General features: G+C 40.5%; 1 protein-coding gene across 1 annotated transcript; it reads left to right on the top strand.

Moving 5' to 3' along the window:
* Nucleotides 1–6,717: 6,717 nt before the first annotated feature.
* ndrg1a (N-myc downstream regulated 1a) lies at nucleotides 6,718–20,474 on the top strand. Its single transcript, XM_079231596.1, has 16 exons — nucleotides 6,718–6,839; nucleotides 10,739–10,813; nucleotides 11,801–11,836; nucleotides 14,204–14,309; nucleotides 14,626–14,746; nucleotides 15,151–15,213; nucleotides 15,313–15,373; nucleotides 15,933–16,019; nucleotides 16,162–16,218; nucleotides 16,317–16,420; nucleotides 16,559–16,615; nucleotides 16,702–16,753; nucleotides 17,211–17,258; nucleotides 17,744–17,779; nucleotides 18,123–18,174; nucleotides 18,866–20,474. The coding sequence occupies exons 2-16, from the start codon at nucleotides 10,757–10,759 to the stop codon at nucleotides 19,111–19,113; spliced, it is 1,185 nt and encodes a 394-aa protein (XP_079087722.1). The 5' UTR covers nucleotides 6,718–6,839; nucleotides 10,739–10,756; the 3' UTR covers nucleotides 19,114–20,474.
* Nucleotides 20,475–20,574: the final 100 nt, after the last annotated feature.

Here is a 20,574-nt window from a genome sequence, read left to right as displayed (position 1 = left end):
TAAATACTTTTACCGGTACTGTAAAAAGCTTTTTGAGGATTTACCACTGAGATCAACAGTGCCACATTAATGTTGTCTTACATGACCTAACGGCACTTTTCATGTCATGTGTTTCTGAATCACAGGTTCCTGTTACAGGCCTGTTGCATCACTGTGGTTGGCATATCTCAGAGGAGGGCCACACATAGACCCTGGCATGGGTGTGTGTATTTAATAACGTAGGTAACATCCCATACCAATTTCTGTTAGTATTTCTGATTCTGTGAGGTGAGGAGTAAGCAGATGTCAGTAAACAGCACATATTAATATTTTATTAAATGTAAATACGTCTGATGTACAGGATTCAGCAGTAGTCAGTGAAATTGATGAGCTTTGACTTTCTTGTGTCTTTTATTAAGCCTCTGCAATAACAATATAATATGTTATAGTATAACATTCTCATGTCTCATTTTATAAATTGAGCAGTCATACTTTTTCTATTTGAAATACATTGACTTTTAAATATTTGAATGAAGGCCTTTGACTTATAATGGATGCTTTTTACAGTGTTGTTTTGGTTACTTTTTCTTTTGTGAAACATTTGAATAATTCCTCCACCACTGTCCTTTTCCTACCTCATTCATTTTCACAGGAGTAGTATTTACAACAGTTCCTGAAGGCAGCATTACACACAATGAAAAGGCCCTTGTGGTGTTTACTTTGTACATGCTCTGTAAAGTGTTAGGGAGTTGACCTAAGGGGTTTCAAGGGTTAGGCCAAGTTATCATCAAGGAATCATCAAGGAAGAACTTTAAAACCTAATTATACAAAATACCATATTCAGTCTGTTATCTTCATATAACATATGATTTTACTTAGATGTATCAACTTTAAGAAGAGCAGACTGATTACGTATAGTCTCCTATAAAATATGCCTATCATAATTTACAACCCTATTTACTTTATAGTATTTTATAACTTGTATCAACATTACTGAGACATGTGTTATGCGCAGGTGGCGAGGCAGTAACCTTTGATTTATAACAGCGATTGTCGGATTATATTATCTTCTTTTGAAGAGTGTATTGTTTGATTATCCTCACTATAATAATAATAAAAAGGAATAATTAACAACTGGGCTATCTGGGTCACCAACTAATGATCTATTAACGATTAACAACAACTCAGACAGTGAAGTAGGCCATGCTTTTCCCCAAAACAAACTGTCAATCATTGAAATAACACCACAGTATTCACTCCTTCAAGCAGTGCAGCATGGTTAAGCCGTACTGAGTTAATCAACTGTAAATCTTCATTGACCGTGACAGAATGTGTAACTTTGAGGACATGTGGTCAGTCAAAACATCCCACACACACACACACACACACACACACACACACACACACACACACACACACACACACACACACACACACACACACACACACACACACACACACACACACACACACACTCGCCCCTCAGATATCCTTTTAAGAAGTAGTTACACATTTTGGGAAATAGGTTAATTTGTTTTCAAGGTGTTCTTATGCCCCAAGTCCTGAATCCCGTCTTATTGCCACTGTGTGAATCAATTGTCCCTACCTCCTGGACAATTCATATTTCTATCAATGAGCTCTTATTCACAACATACCTCTTTCCTTTAGCAGTATCTATTTCATCAAACTCCCCCTCACCACTACCTCATCGATTCAAACAGCTGTGTTCACTGTTTATATATAAACCCTGTTGTTCCACAGTTTATCAACTCCTTTTCCTGTGTGGAGGGGGAGTGAAAACACAGTCTGACTTGCGACACAGCAGGGGCTCACCGTTTCCCCTCATATGTCACAGGACACAGTACACCCATTTAATATGTCCAGACGGAGGCACGTTTTTGCTTTGACTTTCATGCTCAAATGATTCCAATCAACTTGATAGGAACTGAATCAAGGTGAGTGTTGAATATCAATCCAAGTTTGTGCTGAGTTCATAAATCCGTAGGTAAGTTTGAATCTAGCACGGTGCAGTCGTAGACCCACCAGCTAACGTCCTGTCATCCTGACCTCACATATTTTCCTCAGGAATCAAAACAGCGGCTGGTTAGGTGTAGCTTCCATATTAGTAACTGATCCAACTTTCTTTATCTGCGCAGGCCAACCTACTGCTGCTGGAATGTGTTGCTCCTGCCAAATGCAGAAAAATAACTTCTGAATAAGTCTGGATTACTACATGCATGGAAAAATAAACAATATGAACGGTTGTTAGCATTACAGGCACAATGCAACAATGTAATAAATCTGTTACCAGTGTAACCAAATTACATTTTTACTTCATCAGCATTCATAAGGCATGTTTACTATGTCTACAATTGGTGCTGGTGATAAAGATATTAGAGATATGAACAGTGACAGTGGCCACGGCAGGATTAGGTTAGCGCACTGTTTGTTTATCTTCAATTCAAAATGAGTTTATTTTATATAGCCCAACATCACAAATGCAAGTTTGCCTCAGAGGGCTTTACAATCTGTACACATGACATCCCTGTCCCGGGACCTCACATCGGATCAGGAAAAACTCCCCCAATAAAGATAGTAAAAACCCTTTCACAGGGAAAAAAGGGGAAGAAACCTGAGGGAGAGCAACAGAGGAGGATCCCTCTCCCCGGATGGACAGAAGCAATAGATGTCATGTGGCCAGAATGAATAACGTAACAGAGTTACAGCACATTCAATGAATATGACAGAAATTATTCACATAATGAGTAGTAGTGATCCAGATAGCCACGATCCATTAAGCAGAAGGAGGTAGAGAGGAGGGGCATCAGCAGGGCCAATCTTCTTTTCTTATACAAAACATAATGTGTTCAGTCAGATGCATGCTGGTCATTTATGCAACCACAATCCCCTCTGTACTGCATAGCAAGATGGTGCCTCATCCTCATGATTTCCTGGATTTTGGAGGAGCATTTAAGGCAAATATCAGATTGTCACTTGACTGCATTGTAGATAATTATTTGCACTTAAGCAGTTAGACAGTGTTATTACACAAATTAATACACATTAATTAATCACTATGTCTTGTGCATTTCCTTTTTCCTTTTTTGGAACAGGCAGAAGGTTGTTCAGGTCTTTTGAGAATACAGTAATAATTACACACTTGTTTGTCTCACTGCTTTGCGAATATGTCAGCTGACTATCCCTGTGGTAATGTGAATAAACTGTCTTCAAAACAACACGTCTGATTTCATTTCTTTATCATGGTTTACATGTTTTCCGAGATTATATAATGTGCATTAGATCAAAGTGAATGAGAATGAGAGCGTTCACATTTTGTTTCCTGTCTGGTTAGTTTCACCTTTGACCCCAGGTGAAAGACCACACAGACCAAACAAGCAATGTTAGTAAGGCATTACTGTTTAATGACAACCGTTACACATCGGTAACCACAGCCTGGTTAGTCACTCAGTAATGCCCTTATCAACATGAAGAGAAAACAGGACAGTCTTATCATAGCAGTTACTGCCCCTTATAAAGATAATCAATATTGAATATAGGCCAGGCTGGGAAAACCTCCCATTAGAACTGTGCTGGAGCTGTCACCACCACTGTTGGTGAAATCACTTTACAGCCAAATAAAAATCCACAGGTTCTGTTTGTCTGGTGGCCGACAATAAGGTGGAATAATTACATGCTGTATAAATTCATAAAAGGCCTGGGTGCTGGCTGAAAAAAGATCTCTTTCTAAGATAGAAAACCACAAAATTTCAGTACACCCAGCTGTGGTTGACAGTAATCATGATGTGTTAGTTACGTCTGCTAAGTTAAGCATTAATAAATTAGACGTGATAGAAAATGTGATTTACATTTATTTAAAAAAATCTTTAGTTTAGAAAGAAAAAGTTTGACTTTTTGGGACACAAGATTCTTTACTCTCCTGCTGAAGGTTGGATGAGAAGTTTAGTACCGGTGGTTAATTGTGAGTCTTAGGACTTTGTTTTTGTACATATAAGAACAAATGAGATACGACGTGTTAATTAATGAGCTTGATATGTGTGGGTTTGTGGATTTTGTTACTTTCATAGACAGCAATGCTAGCCGTTTCCCCCTGTTGACAGTATTGATGCTAAGCTAAGCTGACTTGTTTACCAGACTGCCATGAGCGCGGCTGGCTAACAAGAACACACAAACTGCATGTAATGATTTATCACAGGTAGCTTTGGAAAGTTGAACTTTTCAACTTCTATGTCAATTTTACAAAAGGTTTGTAAAGATTTACCACTCAGGTCAACAGAGACTGTCGTCTTGCTTCTCACTGAAAACACAATGCGGGCATACCTCTCTGCATTGATCATATATTCTCAAACCATTTACTACGTGACCGACAGAGGCATTTCAAGTCATGTGTGTCTGAATCATATGTTTCTGTTACTGGCCTGTTGCATCACTCTGGGTGTCATGACTGGTTTAATCTACCACACAAAGACTCTGCGATGAGTGTGTGTATTGAATAAAGGAGAAGTCAGGAAACAGCCCATAATAGTATTTTATTACATGTAAATAGATTTGTAAATTTGCTTTGCAGGATTCAGCAGTAGTCAGTGGAATAGATGAGCTTTGAACTTCAGTGCTTCATAATCTGTCAGTTTTTTTTGTATTTGCTCTGTTTGCAGTGAACATTGTGGTTATGCACTTAGAGAACAAACACGCTTCAACTGGGTGACCCCTGAATGGCAGGGAAGAGATATGGAGGGCAGGAGACAGTTTCAGCTAGTGCTCTCTGGATGTACTGTATGGGTCTACTGTATCAGAGGGTGAAGCAGACGGAGAGGACAAAAAGAGACAAATTAACGACAAAAAATACACAATCCCATTTGCTGTAATGTCACTTGAAGATTTTCATGTTCAAAAGTTATGCTTTTGTTATTCTGTTTACATGGTACATCATGACCTTACACCTTCAAATCTATTGATTTGTGTATCTTTACATAACACATAGCTCCCAGAACTCACTATGCCTAATATTACTAAGAATATTACTAGCTTTATTTGCTTTGTTCTGTAAAAAAATGTATGTCAACAAAATTGTTTCACAAGATTAAAATAAGAGAACACAGTAAATCAATGAGAGGTTACAAAACAATAAGAGCATACAATCAATACAGAAATAAAGTAGGATTACAATGGTAAAGAGAGGGAATGAAAAATAGCATATATATTAAAACATGTTATTTTAATTCAGAATGGACAAGTATTTTGAACAGAACAGGAGCTGTAAAGTATCATGTGTGAAGTGATGACGAACTGAGGAGTTTGGGCTTTATTTAGTATGCCTTGTAAAGGCTGCCATCTGCTCACTGCAATCAGCCAGGTGAAAGTCCACAGGTTTTTATCAGGTATTGAGACATTCTGTGACCCACATATGCTGCACTACATCTTTCACAGTTGGCAGCCAAATGCTATCTTTGTTTCACAATGATAGCTGGAAAGGAGCTGTAGAGTCAGATGCACAAACTTGTGCATGCACACACAGATGTCACTATGTAGTGTTTTTAGTAATGGTCAGATATCTAAGAATATTGTTGACTTCTATCCATTAGCGTTGCTCCCCATGTTGTGCAAAGTACAAAGTGACTGAGTGTTAAACTAGTGGAGTGGTTATATGTTTCCCCTCAAACGTGCCTATTGTCCGATGTGTTCCTATCGTGGGCCTCACATTACAAGCCCACAGTGCGGCTATTGTATCTCGACAAGGACCTTTCATGCACTCATTGCCAATACAAGCACGCATTGGCAGATCCACAGTGTAACAGTCAGCCTCATGCAGGTGTGGAAATTTCCACTGCACTGTAGCACAAGAGTTGCAAGTGAAAATAATGGATCTGGGATCACAAACAACCTGCTTAGAAAATGCTGAGCCCAACATTGATACACACACACACACACGCACACACAGTCTGTCACTTGTAGAGGGGATTGTTGCAGATAACATCTTCACCTCAAACTAACATCTGTCCAGCAACACACACAATAGCTAACCATCTCTGTGGAGTTTTTTGATTATTGCTATTGTCGTAAGAGCTAACTTTGATGAGACAATAGAAGAGTGCTATCAAGGATAGGCGGCTTGATCTAAGGAGAGGGAAGGGCTTCCCTTTGTACAGACTTATCTTCTCTTGGCCTTAAATCAAGGTTGCAGACCTAGCTGCATTCCTAAGCCCTCATACAACAGCCGACAATGGCTCAACCCCATCCTAAAAAATGTCAGCTGTGTGGATTGCCAGAGGGTAGAAATATCATTAAGACTTCTAGTCATTCCCAGTTAGTGTGGTGAGTTATAGTTTACAGTTGGCCCTACACTAATACAAAAGAGACACGCAGCCATGCCAAGATTCCCATCGTCCACGCCCTGTCCGCTCATGGAGAGAAGAAGCTCTGTTAAACCAAACTAATTACCACCTTGAAAGTACTTATGTGACAATTTGTCCCATAAGACAGTTTGGTAATGCTGTGAGGGTTGATGCAGCGGGGATCGGCCTTCGAGTATTTTCCCCCATGAGTCGCTGTCATCAGCTTCCTCATCATGCAACCGCTGGAAAGAGTCAAGCTGCTATCAATGCCTTAGCTGCTGTTGCCCAATAGAGAGAGCAGGGGGGAAAGTGGGCCGGGCTGCACGCCCCCAAGGCTTTATAACATTCCCTCATACATCCGCCTTGCGCCGCACGTTATAAACAAAGCAACGCTTCTTGTCTCTGCAACAATTTGCGCAGTTTGAAAAGAGAGAGAAAAAAAGTTTTTGGGGACTTTTTTTGTCATCTTCGGAGTGTTCATTTCAGGACAATCACACATTTAATCCAGAGGTACGTTTCTGCTCCAAATTATGACCTTATTTGCATGTTTTTGTTGTTTTCTAAGGGGCTGGGTGCTTACTCCTCAGTGTGTTAGTTTCGCAGCATGTCTGAGCACGTTGTTAGTCCCGTTTCGCAGTGCAACTCCTCTGAAATGCAGTTTTAAAAAATGATGCTGTTTTAGTTCACATGCGCCAATTTCCTTCGTCCAGAAGTAGCAGAAAATGAAAACGCACAGAGCTAAATGTGTATTTCTGAATGTATTTAGATGTTTGTGCATATTAAGAAAATGCAAAAGATAAGTTATTATCTGTGGAAAAACTTTTTGGGAGGGCATATTTATATATGTTTTAATACTTACTAAAATATAAACACAAATGATGTGGCATGCAGTTGTACAATAAGTCAGAGCACGCTTATGTGTCGAATATGAGCAGGTGCAGGAACTTAAGATCAACATGCTTTTCACACAGTGACACTGGACACGCATTAGGGTGTGGGCAGGGGGGGGAGGGGATAGTGCTGAGGTCAACATATATGAAAAGTATGTTTTTTAACTTAAGCCAACTTAATTTCAGTCTGCTAAAAATAGAAAGTATCTCCTCTATTGGTTGTCACCAAAACAACATCGTATCCTGACCTGCTTTAGTTTTCCAGCTAATTCTAATGTCCCCTCTAAGAGATTATGAACCTGATCTCAGAAGGACTGCTGGTTTCTAGTGATGCAGGACATCTCACAATAAACAGCTGCTTGAACTGGTGACTGTGTACTCCCCTCAAACCAGCCTGACCCCACTCACCAACTTACTGTAGCAATGGAGATACACACATTTTGATATCTTTTACAATCTGAAAATGTAGGTCTGTGACAGCTTAGTCCGGCAGGCCTGCTGCCGCCATGCTGATATTTCACAACCAGGGATTTGACAGATTAAGCGAGTTCCCAAAGATTAGGGAAGCAATCATTGTTTCTGCAGATGGAAGCCACAGGCTTGTGGATTTAAAACTATATGGAGGAAGGATGGCCTTGATTCTGGTTCCCTAATATTGAGACTTGCTGTCCAAATCTAATCAGTGCATATGTTTCTCTCCCAAGCGAGCAGAGAAAGAGTTTACGCTCATGCGGTTTTGTTACTTGGATGTTCTGGTTTAAAGTAATGTGCCATATTTCTGGATTTACTGCGGCAAAACAAGCACTAATGTGTTATGTAGAGGCCCCGCACCAGTGTTGTTGTTTTACTCTAAAGCTCAAGCCACTTTATCTCACTTTCAAGTGAAAACATTGGATTTTCAACAAGTATGCTTTTCAGGAATCAACATATACAACCTAATCCTGAGAGTTATGGTTATTACCAATGCTTTGAATAGTAATGGGTTATCAATTGGCTGTTAAGAGCATGAGGTCAATAATAATATATAATTCTTTATTATAGTGCATGCTGCCATGGGACTTCATGTTTTTTTCAAAATCTTGTTTCAGAAATAGTGAAACCTTGCCAGCCAGTATTTCACAGAAGTTTGTATTCCTTATGCAGCTGATCTTGGTTACGCATTGGATCGTCCTGGGCCTATATCCTCCCACTGTTTCCTGTTCACGATTGCGTAACACAGTCTCACTTCTGCCAGGCCAAAGCTGTGTCAGTGAATAGTTAGTTTTCTTCCCCACAGCCCAACATTTTACGCACACACACATGCACACATGCACACACACAGTTTCAATAGAGAATATGCATGCAAGAACTGGTTTGACTCGGTTGAAGACAATGTGTGACTGTTGCCAATGACACCAAGCCAATTTTGGAGTAAAGCCAGTTTAAAGAGAGAGCCCCCTGCTGCAGCAGCAACATAAAATCCCTGTGAGAAAAAGATGCACTGCAAAAACCTCAAATCCCTTTTGATATATTGTATCGAGGTAGTTTGCATCTCACTGATGATCTGAGAAACAACATGCACATCTTCGTCATTTATATGTATATTTTGAATGGAGCAAGGTTTTTTTCATGCCAATCATTTGGTATTGTATAACTCTTAATTTGACCAATCAATACATAAGAATAGTCTCAGTACTCATATTGTAGTGCTTGGGATTAGGATCCTGTGGGGTTCAAAACTAAAACACTTACCTTCCTTCCCTCATCTTGGCCAGGTGAGGCATTAGCTCAGCAAGGCAAACAATAGGAGGAACACCACTGATGTAAACAGCAGATGACCTAGTTGTCTCAGCCTGCTGCCCAGCCATCTCTCTGTGCTGCCAATCTGCTAACAGGTGGTGATGGTGTTTGCAAATAGGCTTGAAAATAGGCTTAGAGGATTCCCCCATGTTGATGCATGCGCTGATTTCCCCCCTCCTCCTCACCCCAAGACCCCCTCCCCCACATTTCCTAATCTGAAACGGCCTGAGTAGTTTCATTTTTCAACTTCATTAACATGACTTCTCTCACATGGCTGTGGAATCTCAACGGGGGCTGATCTCTTGCCCTCTTCAACAAAGCTCCTGCAGTTCGATGGCGGCCATGTTTCTGAAGGCCTCAGCAGCTAAATGAACCTGTTGTTTGATACTCCTCTTCCTCCGTGCTATTGTGAGATCCGGCTGGCTCCGGGCTATGTCCTCCCAGTCAGAGGAGTGTGTGTATTTATGTGTGTGTGTATTTATGTGTGTGTGTATTTATGTGTGTGTGTGTGTGTGTGTGTGTGTGTGTGTGTGTGTGTGTGTGTGTGTGTGTGTGTGTGTGTGTGTGTGTGTCCAAAGCGAGTTCTGTCAGACATCAACAACGAAAAACTTCCTTTAAAAGACCAACTCCCCCCGACAGCAAGATTGCAGTCCAGTAGGTCGGTGTTGATTAGTTGTCTATTGTGGATGTAGACAAAGACCAACGGAAAAAAACAGAGAGCACAAAACAGATGCAATGTGTGGAAAGAGCAAACATGGCAACTGCAACCAAGCAGAAACCAAGACGAACACAAAAAAGTGACAGAATACTCAGTATTCTGTCACTTTTTTGTGTTCGTCTTGGTTCTTGGTGAGCTAGAGAGCCAGCGGAGGGCTGAAAGAGTATGGATGTATTGATGGAAACGAGGGTGTCTGTTGCTTCCTGGTTGTGTGTGGGTCAGTGAGGAAGAGAGGAGGGCAGGCCCCTGGCTCTCAGGAGCCACCAGAGCCAGTGGACAAAGAGGCCTTTTAACTGGCTAATTTGATTTGCATGCAGAGCCTCAGCCGGCGTCCAACACAGCATCATGACCCACAGCACAGTCGGACGCCTGGCTTCTCTTCACACCTTTCCTTTCTTTATTTGTCTCTCTGCCCTTTTCAGTCTACGTATTCCTGTTTGTCTATCGCTGTTCTTTCTTTTTTGAAATATCCCATCTCTTGAAGCTGTTATCAGGGAGGGATTGCTTTAGTCTTTTATAAAGCATAGACGGCTTGGTCCACAGCACTGTATTTTATGTTTAGAAGGGGGATAATTACCCAGAAGTCACCTTTCTTTTACCCCCCCTCTACTAGACCATCCTGCTTGTTCCCCTGTGTGTCCTCGTCAGAAATCTGTTTGCGTGTCTCTGTTGTGGGCGGTTCACAGGTGTGTCCGTTATGTGGTCGGCATGTCAGTGCAGATCACCCCGCCAGTTTCTGCATGCTCCTTTGTCTGTTCACCTGTGTGGGTCTGTGTCTACGTGTGTGCAGTCACGTCCATAAAAGTGTCGTTTTGAGAGCTTTGTTGTCGAACACGCCCAAAAGTTCAAGCAACCTATCAATGTCTGCAAGTCAGCCTACTATAGCCTACAACCTTTGCCACACCTTTTTTGAAAAGAGGCTTGAGAAAGATCCATTATCCATTATAACCTGAAGCGTCTTAAGGCTCTAACACCGGTTGAACCAGTCTCTCACAAACTACTCTGATCTCTCTCACACCCAGGCTCTGCAGCTCTTTGAAATGGATGACATCCAGGTTGTTGAGTCCAAACCCCTGCTGGTTGACAGGGAACTGCCGGTATGTATTTTGAACAGAGCCAAGGCAAACAGTGTGTGAAAAAAGTTCTCAGAAAAAATGCTTTAGTACTCTATCTCTCAGCTTTGCATGATTTGTACCTGACAAGGTTGCTTGTATTGTTAATTAGTAAATCTGTGGTTCAATCAGATTTAGCAAGTAATAATTTGTGCACATTTTATACTGCAGGTTCTGTTCACAAACAAATGTGATTTGTAATGTATATCTATATCCCTCCTTTAATGGCTGTCAAAAGAAATGTGAGCCACCAAAGTAACATATTTTGTGGATTAATTATTTTTGTGAAAAGGGTTTTCTTTGAAGGAGAATACACTAGGAAGAACTCGGAGAGCTCTCAGTAACATACATGTTAAATCTTCATCTGTAGTTGCATTAAGAAACCGTGACATGCAATCATGTCTGCCAAGTTCTTTTTGTTTGAGTAAATGTAGCAGTTCATTAGAAAATAGTAAAAACCTTAACGATCTCACAATTAGCAATTCATATTTGAGGACATGGATTTGGATCTGCACCAAAAAAATATTGATACTATTAACTATCACACTCATTAAACAACAGATAAATAAATGGCACTCAAACCCTAATGTCCCTGTCAAAAGTGAAAAAATTAATCACGGCCAGCCACAGGGTGAAGAAATGAAGCTTGCTGATGGCTGTAAAATGCAAAAATCTCACATTTCTTATTTTCTTCACAAGATTAGATTTCACTCTAATAAGTAGATTTAGTCATGAGTAGGTTTGTGTGAAAGTGTCTGTGCTGCACAAGTTCTGAAGGTAGTTTGCTGACCTTTGTTCACCACTACAAAGTTGTGTAGTTGAAATTGAACTCAGTTCCTCATATGACAGAGGTCATATGGATGAGAAAATACATTCAGTGACAGGATGGCGCCCTCAGGATATTAGATTATAGCATGTTACAATGTAATTGCATTAGTTTTATATTTTCATCACTCTGTTCTTTCCTTGCAGGGCTTGAGAGAGGCTGTGCTGCAGCTCGTTATCAAGGTATGTTTGCAGACACAAGAAATAAGATCCAGCATGTATCATTCTCACCAGCTGTAAACCCAGCTATATTGTTTGAAGCTTGTGTCGACTAAAATTACTGATTGTATATACATACCGTTTTATCTTATTATTTTAGCTTGTTTGATACCATCTAGTGGTGGATACAAATAAATACGTTGCAACTAATCAACATAGTTTTCTCAGTGGTTCATCCATCATGGCGGTGACCTTTTCATCTGCTATGATTTTATCAGGACTGAAATCTTATTGGGCCTTTCGCTAATTCAGTCAGGTACTGAGAGTGATGAGATCTACAGTGCATCAACCCTTTCTCGTGCCTCTCCAGCACATTGACAAACACAGTTTGAATGGTATATGGGTGGTGCTGAGTCTGGGGGCCTCTCAGCACATTGGACAGCGCTCAGACCCTCACAGTCAGATAAGATGTAGAGGAAGTTGTTGATCTTAAAGGTGCAGTTTCAGTATGAAGTACATTTACAAAAATTACTTCGACCCTTACCTCAAACATAGTGGCAGAGGTTATGGTAAATGGACCTGTACCTGCGCTTTTCCAGTCTTCCGACTACTCAAAGCGCTTTAACACTACATGACATCATTCACCCATTCACACCCTGTAGGCACAACTACTGTAGGCAGTAGGCACAGCTATGGGAGCAATTTTGGGTTACATGGGCTAGCGGAGCCGGGGATCGAACCGCCGATCCTCTGATTGAAGGACGACCCTACTCACCACGGAGTCACTGGTTGGACCGAGATCTTTCGCCAAGTTTTTCAAGAACTAATTTACCTATAAAGCCATCTGACTCACTTTGGTGTCACAGACAGGTTAGATGTTCTAAACTAAAGTATCCAGTGCAAGTGTTATGATATCTCTGGGGTGGCCAATTTTTCAACAATTATTCATGCAGGATTAGTTAAAGGGGACAATATTGCGAGTTTACTCCTGACATTCACAGTACTTACATATGCACTTGTTGTGTTGCAGGATTATTTTGCCTGTGTAGCCCACGTGTTTGACTGTAGAGGGGAGGGTGGGTGGAGCGAGGTCCGGTGAATCCTTAGATGTTTTTATGTCCTCTAAATAGGTTATATGGCTCCTTGGATGTTCTTCTAGGGCAGTCCAAACTGGTTTGAAAACAACGCAATAGGTCATCATGTAGACCTAGAGGTCAGGTCACGATAGGGCAGACTTTATTTAGGATTTTATCTGCTCAAAAAAAAGATATATGTATGTATGTATGTATGATTTTTTTATTTTTATTTTTTTTTTATTTTTTTTATCAGGCTTTTTGACCCATTATGACTTACCTTAAAAGTCTTTGTTAAGTTCTTTCTACCCTTTAATGCTGGGTTAAATTTGAGGATTTTAGTTAAAAGTTCTTCAGTTTAGCCATTATTTTGGAAATGCTTTTCCAAATGTGTTCCCCTCCCCAATTAATTCTGCATGTTTGCCCACTGAACACGCACTCGTATGTACTCATCATGTCAACACAGTAGCCAATGCCCCTCTGTCTGACATTGGTTGATCCAATTTAGGGATCTCTCCATCTCGAGTTAGCTTGTTTTGACCAGCCTGCAGGGCGTCATGGGAGGCCAGGAGCTTAGGCCAACTGGTAAGTAGGGGGGGTATAAAGCGCAGCTCCCAGAGGAGGGCTAAAAACTACAGAGGCTTCCCAACGTTTGCATCCTTCAGAGGCTTACTAACGTTTGGATCTATAGCTCAGGGAGCCATTGCAACTATTTTTTTCCAGTAGCGAGCAGAGCTTTACTCCTGCAAACATGGTTCTAGAGGATTCTGACGTGGAAATGATTGTTGCTGAGATAGAAGTCTGTGTGAGTAGAAAATGTTTGCACTGAGTAGTTTCCAGTGCATTGGCGGATTATGCTCCCTGCTGGAGTTATAGAACAGGTGTCAGCACTGAATAGAAAATAGTTTTATATTTCTGATATTTGGCTTATTAGGAACGGACTGGATTTAATAAGTGGAAAATCGTTTAAATGGTTTGGCAGTTTTGTAGTATGTTTGGTGACTTGATTTAAGAATTGAAAAAAAAAAAATTAAGAATATTTTTAAACTAAATGAGGCAATACTAAATTTTGTGAATGCATCATTAAATATGAAGTTCTTGTGTCGTTAATTGGTCATTTATTTGTGTTTAACTTTTAAATGCAATGTGGTGGTAAATGTATTCAGCTTTGACATATCCTTCTTTTGCTGGATATAATGTTGAGGTGTAACAGTTGTAGCTTCAAGCTGAATCTTCTGATGTGTCTACTTGGAATGTTGTTGAATGGTTTTTAGTCACATTTTATGCTAAATATGTTAATTGTTCTTTGCATCTGTAGGAGACTGATGTGGAGACTCCTTATGGAAGAATCCACTGTACAATGAAGGGGGTTCCCAAGGGTGACAGACCAGTCATCCTCACCTTCCATGACATTGGACTGAACCGTAAGCCTGGCAACCCATTGAGCTCGATCTACGTCTGTTGTTGTGCCTAAAGTCTTGGATGTTTTGTATTACCGTACCATGTAGGACCAGATTAGGTTCACCAACCTAACTTTATATTGTTATGTCTATTACATTACAGTATCTAAACTCTTATTGATAGATTTTTGTGATAATGTCCAATATTGTAAGATGACGAGGCACAACATCTGCATGTTATACAAAACAAGTCTTACAAGTCACTTATTCTCCAGTTACTGGAGATCATTTCTACTTAAGTATCACTTATCCACCTCCTTTTCCTTGGACTGTTTTTCAGAAAAAACCTGCTGGAACACGCTCTTCAACCACGAGGACATGTCAGAGATCATGCAGCACTTTGCCGTGTGTCATGTTGAGGCCCCCGGGCAGCATGAGGGAGCTAACACCTTTTCCACTGGGTGAGCCAGACAAACACACACACACACACACACACACACACACACACACACACACACACACACACACACACACACACACACACACACACACACCAGCACTTAATGTATGTCAAGCAGGCTGTATACTTTGACTCGACAGGTAGATCATTGCGAATGAACTTAAGACGATCTAATTTTACAAATGTGTTGCAAGACCGGGTGTTTATCTCTTTTAATCTAATCTCTGCTTTGATGGTGGGACTTTGCTTCATGTTAAAGCTACCTTAGCTGAACGTGATATGAAAACAGATGTCTATTACAGGCTGATATCAACAATACAGAGCAATATAGACCAGGGGATTAGCTAGTGGTTATTATGAAATTGTTAATCATTAATTTGTAACAATATGCTTTTTGTTTTCCAGATACGAGTACCCTTCTATGGACCAAATCTCTGAGATCATCCCACTGGTGTTGAAGCACTTTGGGTAAATTGAGCTGCAGTTTTCACACTCACTCTTCACACTCAGATTTAAGATTTTTTCTAACCTCTTGTTCTAACAGTATCCGTGTATGTTTGATCGCAGGCTGAAGACTGTTTTAGGAATGGGCATTGGAGCCGGGGCATATATTCTGACCAGATTCGCTGTAAGTTTGCCCCTTCCCCTCTCAGTCACACTCAATAATTATGAGTTTTAATCATTTTAGGATTAACAGAGCCAGCTAATGTTTTTTTTCGATATGCTGAGTTTGGCAATATAATTCTGCTTATGGCTTGAGCCTGCTGAGCCATAGAAGCCTCAGGAATGTTCCAGCTCAAAACTTACATTGTGCACACTAGAAAGTCTTACTCTGTGGATACAAAGCTGACAGAGATACAACTTAACTTCACTCCTTGCTGCAGCCTTCTCTGTAAATATGTTAAGTGTCCATCATAGGGCTATATATATAGTTTTTTTATTTAAAATGTATTTAACCAGAAAAGTTTCTGTGTAGCACAAAATACATCACAACATTTTAATTAAACAGAAATTTTATTAAAAACTCATCGGGGAAAATAACAGATTTACTAAATAAAAACAACCCAAGAGCTGTCTTACGCCACACAAATAACTAAAACTAATCCAAAGCACATATATTTATCTAAATGCACCATGTGTGTGATACAGTAATAAATCACTAATATCATGTTGTGTGTGTGTTTTAGCTGGACTACCCGGACATGGTGGAGGGATTGTTGCTCATCAACATCAACCCATGTGCTGAGGGATGGATGGACTGGGCTGCACATAAGGTAACACACATTAATTGCTCAAACCTACAGACACAAAGATGAAAACATCGCCAGATGCTAACTAAAAACTGAAGATGTTGGACTGACCAACACATATATAGATGCTGCATTAAAAGCTAAATATGTTCATGTCTGATTTCAGATCAGCGGCTGGACCCATGCCATGCCTGACATGCTCATCACCCACCTCTTTGGAAAGGTACAAATTCACATTTTCTTTTTTTTGTGTGACAGGGCAGTGTGATGAAGTCTTTAGGTCTCAGTGATCTCAACAGATTTTGTGTTTGGTTTCTTCAGGAGGAGATCCACAACAACCATGACCTGATCGGAACATACCGCCACCACATCACAAATGACATGAACCAGTTTAACCTGCATCTCTTTGTCAAGTCCTACGAAAGGTGAATAAAATGCATCAAAGTCAGTCGACTATAACAACATTAAGTAAAGTACAACCTGAGGTGCAACAGGTGGCAGAATCTTAACTTTTAATAAACAGAAATAGGAAGATTTTCTATAATATATGTCTGTCTCTACAGTCGGAGGGATCTGGAAATTGAGAGACCGATCCCAGGAGGCATTTTCAAAACCCTCAAGTAAGTCATCATTTAAATCCCGATGTTATATAAAATATTACATTTCACCAATGCTGATTTGTCATGTATGGGTCTCCCTTATCCAGGTGCCCTTCACTGCTGGTGGTTGGCGACAGCTCTCCTGCTGTGGAGGCTGTGGTGAGTGGACACAGCCGTTAAAAACAAAGCTCCAATAATGACTTGATTTCCCACCATCGTTACCCAGCAAACTTGTGCTGGACATGTTTTTCCATTCCCTCCAGTCATCTGTTAAAGCCCAAGATGTAAGATTAAATGCTTATGGACAACTATTTCACACAACTTAGTTTGGAACTGAAATCAAGTGACGGAGAGTAGTTCAATCTGTTCAAGGTGAAATATTTGTGTGACTGTTACTGCTTTTAGCTCAGGGTGACGCCCCAAATCCCCCAAACAGCATTAGATGTCCTAGCATTTATAAGTGATGCATTAAAACCAGATTTGTTAGTTCAAATACAATTTCACACTTTATCTCACATTATTTTCCCATAACAATTTATAAATTCAACCTGCAAAATATGATTACTAATCCTATCAGATACTGTACTGAATAGATGTGTTTTATTTGTACTCACAGGTTGAGTGCAACACCAAGCTGGACCCAACAAAGACGACCCTGCTTAAGGTAAGCAAACCTGTTTCTCCGCCTTGCCGCCTCCTCCAGCACCTGTCCCATATTATCATTCCTATTCTAATAGCCTTGATGGAAACGCATCGGCTGACATATATTCCAGTGGCTCAGCATTGACCTGGTGACATATTAACCAGGGGTAGGAAAGCTGAGCGTGTCCTCAGAGGCGACGTGCGTGGCGTATAGCCTCTGAGGACACAATTTGCTGAACTGACCTACTTGTGTTGGCCCAAGGCAACCTTTTATGATCCACAGCTGAAACCAAATGGCTGTTAACCCCGATAAATGGCACCCATTTTAGCTTTAACTGTTCAGGGTCTAGAAAATCACTGATTGGAGGTAGCAGGGACAAGGTGTTTGACGTGTTCAAATGGGACATGTCGAGTGTAATGGTTGTAATGGCGTGTGCACACTGCTGTGCAAATATACAACAAGCTAAATGCTAATGGTCTCTTTTGTGTTTTCCCTCCTCTCTCCAGATGTCTGACTGTGGAGGCATGCCTCAGGTTGACCAGGTGTGTACGTCTGTGTTTGTGTGACAGAGAAAAGCTTTGCGAGACACTGTTAATGTTGTCAAACAGGCTGTGCAGGGCTGGATAATCGCTGCAGAAGGGTCAGGTGGACGGGTGGATGACATAAGAATGTACCACTTAAGAGCATTAGCAAGTGGCTGAAATGAACCACAGTTGTCAGGTTGTAATCCTCCACCATGCGCAGCACCTGCTCGTAGCAGCTGTCATATCTCCGGCTCTTAGCAGTGAGCTGCTGGATGAGCGATTGAATGTGTCACTTGTAAACAAGTGTGATAATTAATGACTAATCATCTCCTTACTTGTGTTTTTTTTTCTCTCTCTGCAGCCTGCCAAACTGACAGAAGCTTTCAAGTACTTCATTCAGGGCATGGGATACAGTAAGTATTCAATACATGTAATAGTTTGCCTTAATTGACATGCATTTCACAGTAAACAATTAAAATAAAGAATTGTACTCAACATTTCTGGTACCATGAGTGTGCAGAGTTCAACCACGTTCTGCTCTTCAACCCTGTGTTGGGTTAATAAATGACCTATGTACTCACGTTATCACTTCAACCTAAGGTCAACTCCAGATGTTTGTTGTACTGAAGAGTGTGCAATGAACAGCACTGGAAGAAGTTAGCAGATTAAAAGTAGCACCACTCGAGTACAAATGTTGCATTCAAAACTTAACTTAAAAAAAGCATTTGAATATTATCAGTCAAATTTCATTATGGCATGGAAGTATAAAATACAGTTATGGTGTTAATGTGAAATAATATTATACTATTGGATATTCATTACTGATACATACACATATAAATAACATTTGAATGTGTTATTGCTCGAAGTTACATTTTATATACGGTTGGGTGGTTTGTATTTTCTTAGCTCATTACATTTTTTTTTTTTACGTCATAATCTGCACAGTAACAAGTAACTATTGTGTTCAGAAGTATGTACTGGAGTAAAAGGTACAAGTACCTCAGAAATGTTCTTAAATGTACTTGGTTAACTCCCAGTAACACTAGAATAATCTTTAGTCAAAACGGTGCGTTTACTAAAGCATCCTCCTTCTCCCCTCAGTGCCCTCTGCCAGCATGACCCGCCTGGTCCGCTCCCGCACCGCCTCCGGCTCCAGCGTCACCTCCTTTGAGGGCAATCGCTCCCGCTCCCACACCAGTGAGGGAAACCGCTCTCGCTCACACACCAACGAGGGCAACCGCAGCCGCAGCCACACGACCGAGAACCAGCGCGGCCGCTCACACACGGGCGGCTCCATGGACGGCAACGTGGACCAAGCTGTGCCCAAGTCCACCGAAGTGTCCTGCTAAGTGAACCGTCACTCTCCAGGCACCAAAACAGCTCATGGTCCCTTCGGCTTGTGCTGCGCTGCCTCTAACTGACACACACATTCCTCCGCACATAAACACCAATGTGGAGGAGGACACATAAGTTAGCATACCTGGTATTGTAAAAACGCACAATGGACACTCACCTGTAGACTATTCAGTGCAGGTGAGATGCCCAAATTTGAAAATATGATGCTCTCAGAGGTCAGGGTCAGCTATATGCCTGGTTTGTCATTCTGAGGGACTCACACATATTTGAGCAGAAAATGCTCCTGAGCTCCTCTGTGTGTGTGTGTGTGTGTGTGTGTGTGTGTGTGTGTGTGTGTGTGTGTGTGTGTGTGTGTGTGTGTGTGTGTGTGTGTGTGTGTGTGTGTGTGTGTGTGTGTGTATAATTAGGGGCACCGCAGCATCTTGGGACACCGAAGCAGAGAATGTCGGAGAAAGCTGTGGCAAAGAGTACACCAGCTTGTACATGTATCTCTCATGCATATTAAAACATGTTTTAATTTCCATTTCTGCATTCCCGCATCCCATTTTCACCATATTAATACAGCTTTCTAAAAAATACCTGACTGTAAATGACTGTATTCTGTTTTTGTTTGATCATTTATTCTTTATATTTCATGTTTGAAGCGTTGTCGTTTGTACGTGGGAGCAGATTTGTGGATGGAGAGAGGCACTTGGATTAATAAAAAAGGTGTTTTGTTTTTTTTTTCCCACAAATTGTTATGTAACTTTTAAAATTAAGGGACAGAATTCAAGTATATCATATTCGTACAGCAAATAGTATTATTTCACCTTGCCAATATCTATTAACCATAAGTTTTTTTCCCAAACATAATTTTTTTTATCAACTATACATCTGTTATACTCCTTACAGGAATAACACAATCATTTATAGTACATTCCAATGAGGCTGTATGCTTTGTCATGAATCAAAACACAAAACTTTTACATTGTATGCTTTATTAATGGGTCATGGCTTTAGACATGAGTGGGTTTTTTTCTTCTCTTTTTATGATGATTTCTATGCAATCAAGCAAGATGGAACAAAGATGTGCCATGGAAATGTTCTTTTTTTAGACGTGATGCTCCTATGTGGTTGTGGATTTTTGGGTGAGTGAAGTGAAGGTCCACATTTTAACATGAGGATAGCCATAGAACTTACCCAACACCTTATTCTCCCATATTATACTTGCACTACAGCAACATTTAGCTTTGTAGAACACATAAACAGCTTTGTAAAGATGTGACATACAACCGTCTAATGCTCTAGAAAAGCATTAAAGTGACATAACAGTTTGTATTTATTAAAAAAATTACAATAAAAAACTTGTAACTGATCTTCCCTGATTCTGTCATTATTTGTAACTATTTGGACATGCTTATTTTATGTCCTAAAATAAGGTTTTGTCTTTGGAACCTTAGTCCATGTCTTTTTTA

Source organism: Taurulus bubalis, assembly GCF_910589615.1.
Source record: "Taurulus bubalis genome assembly, chromosome: 16".
Lineage (NCBI taxonomy): Eukaryota > Metazoa > Chordata > Actinopteri > Perciformes > Cottidae > Taurulus > Taurulus bubalis.
This window is presented reverse-complemented; position numbering and strand designations above follow the sequence as displayed.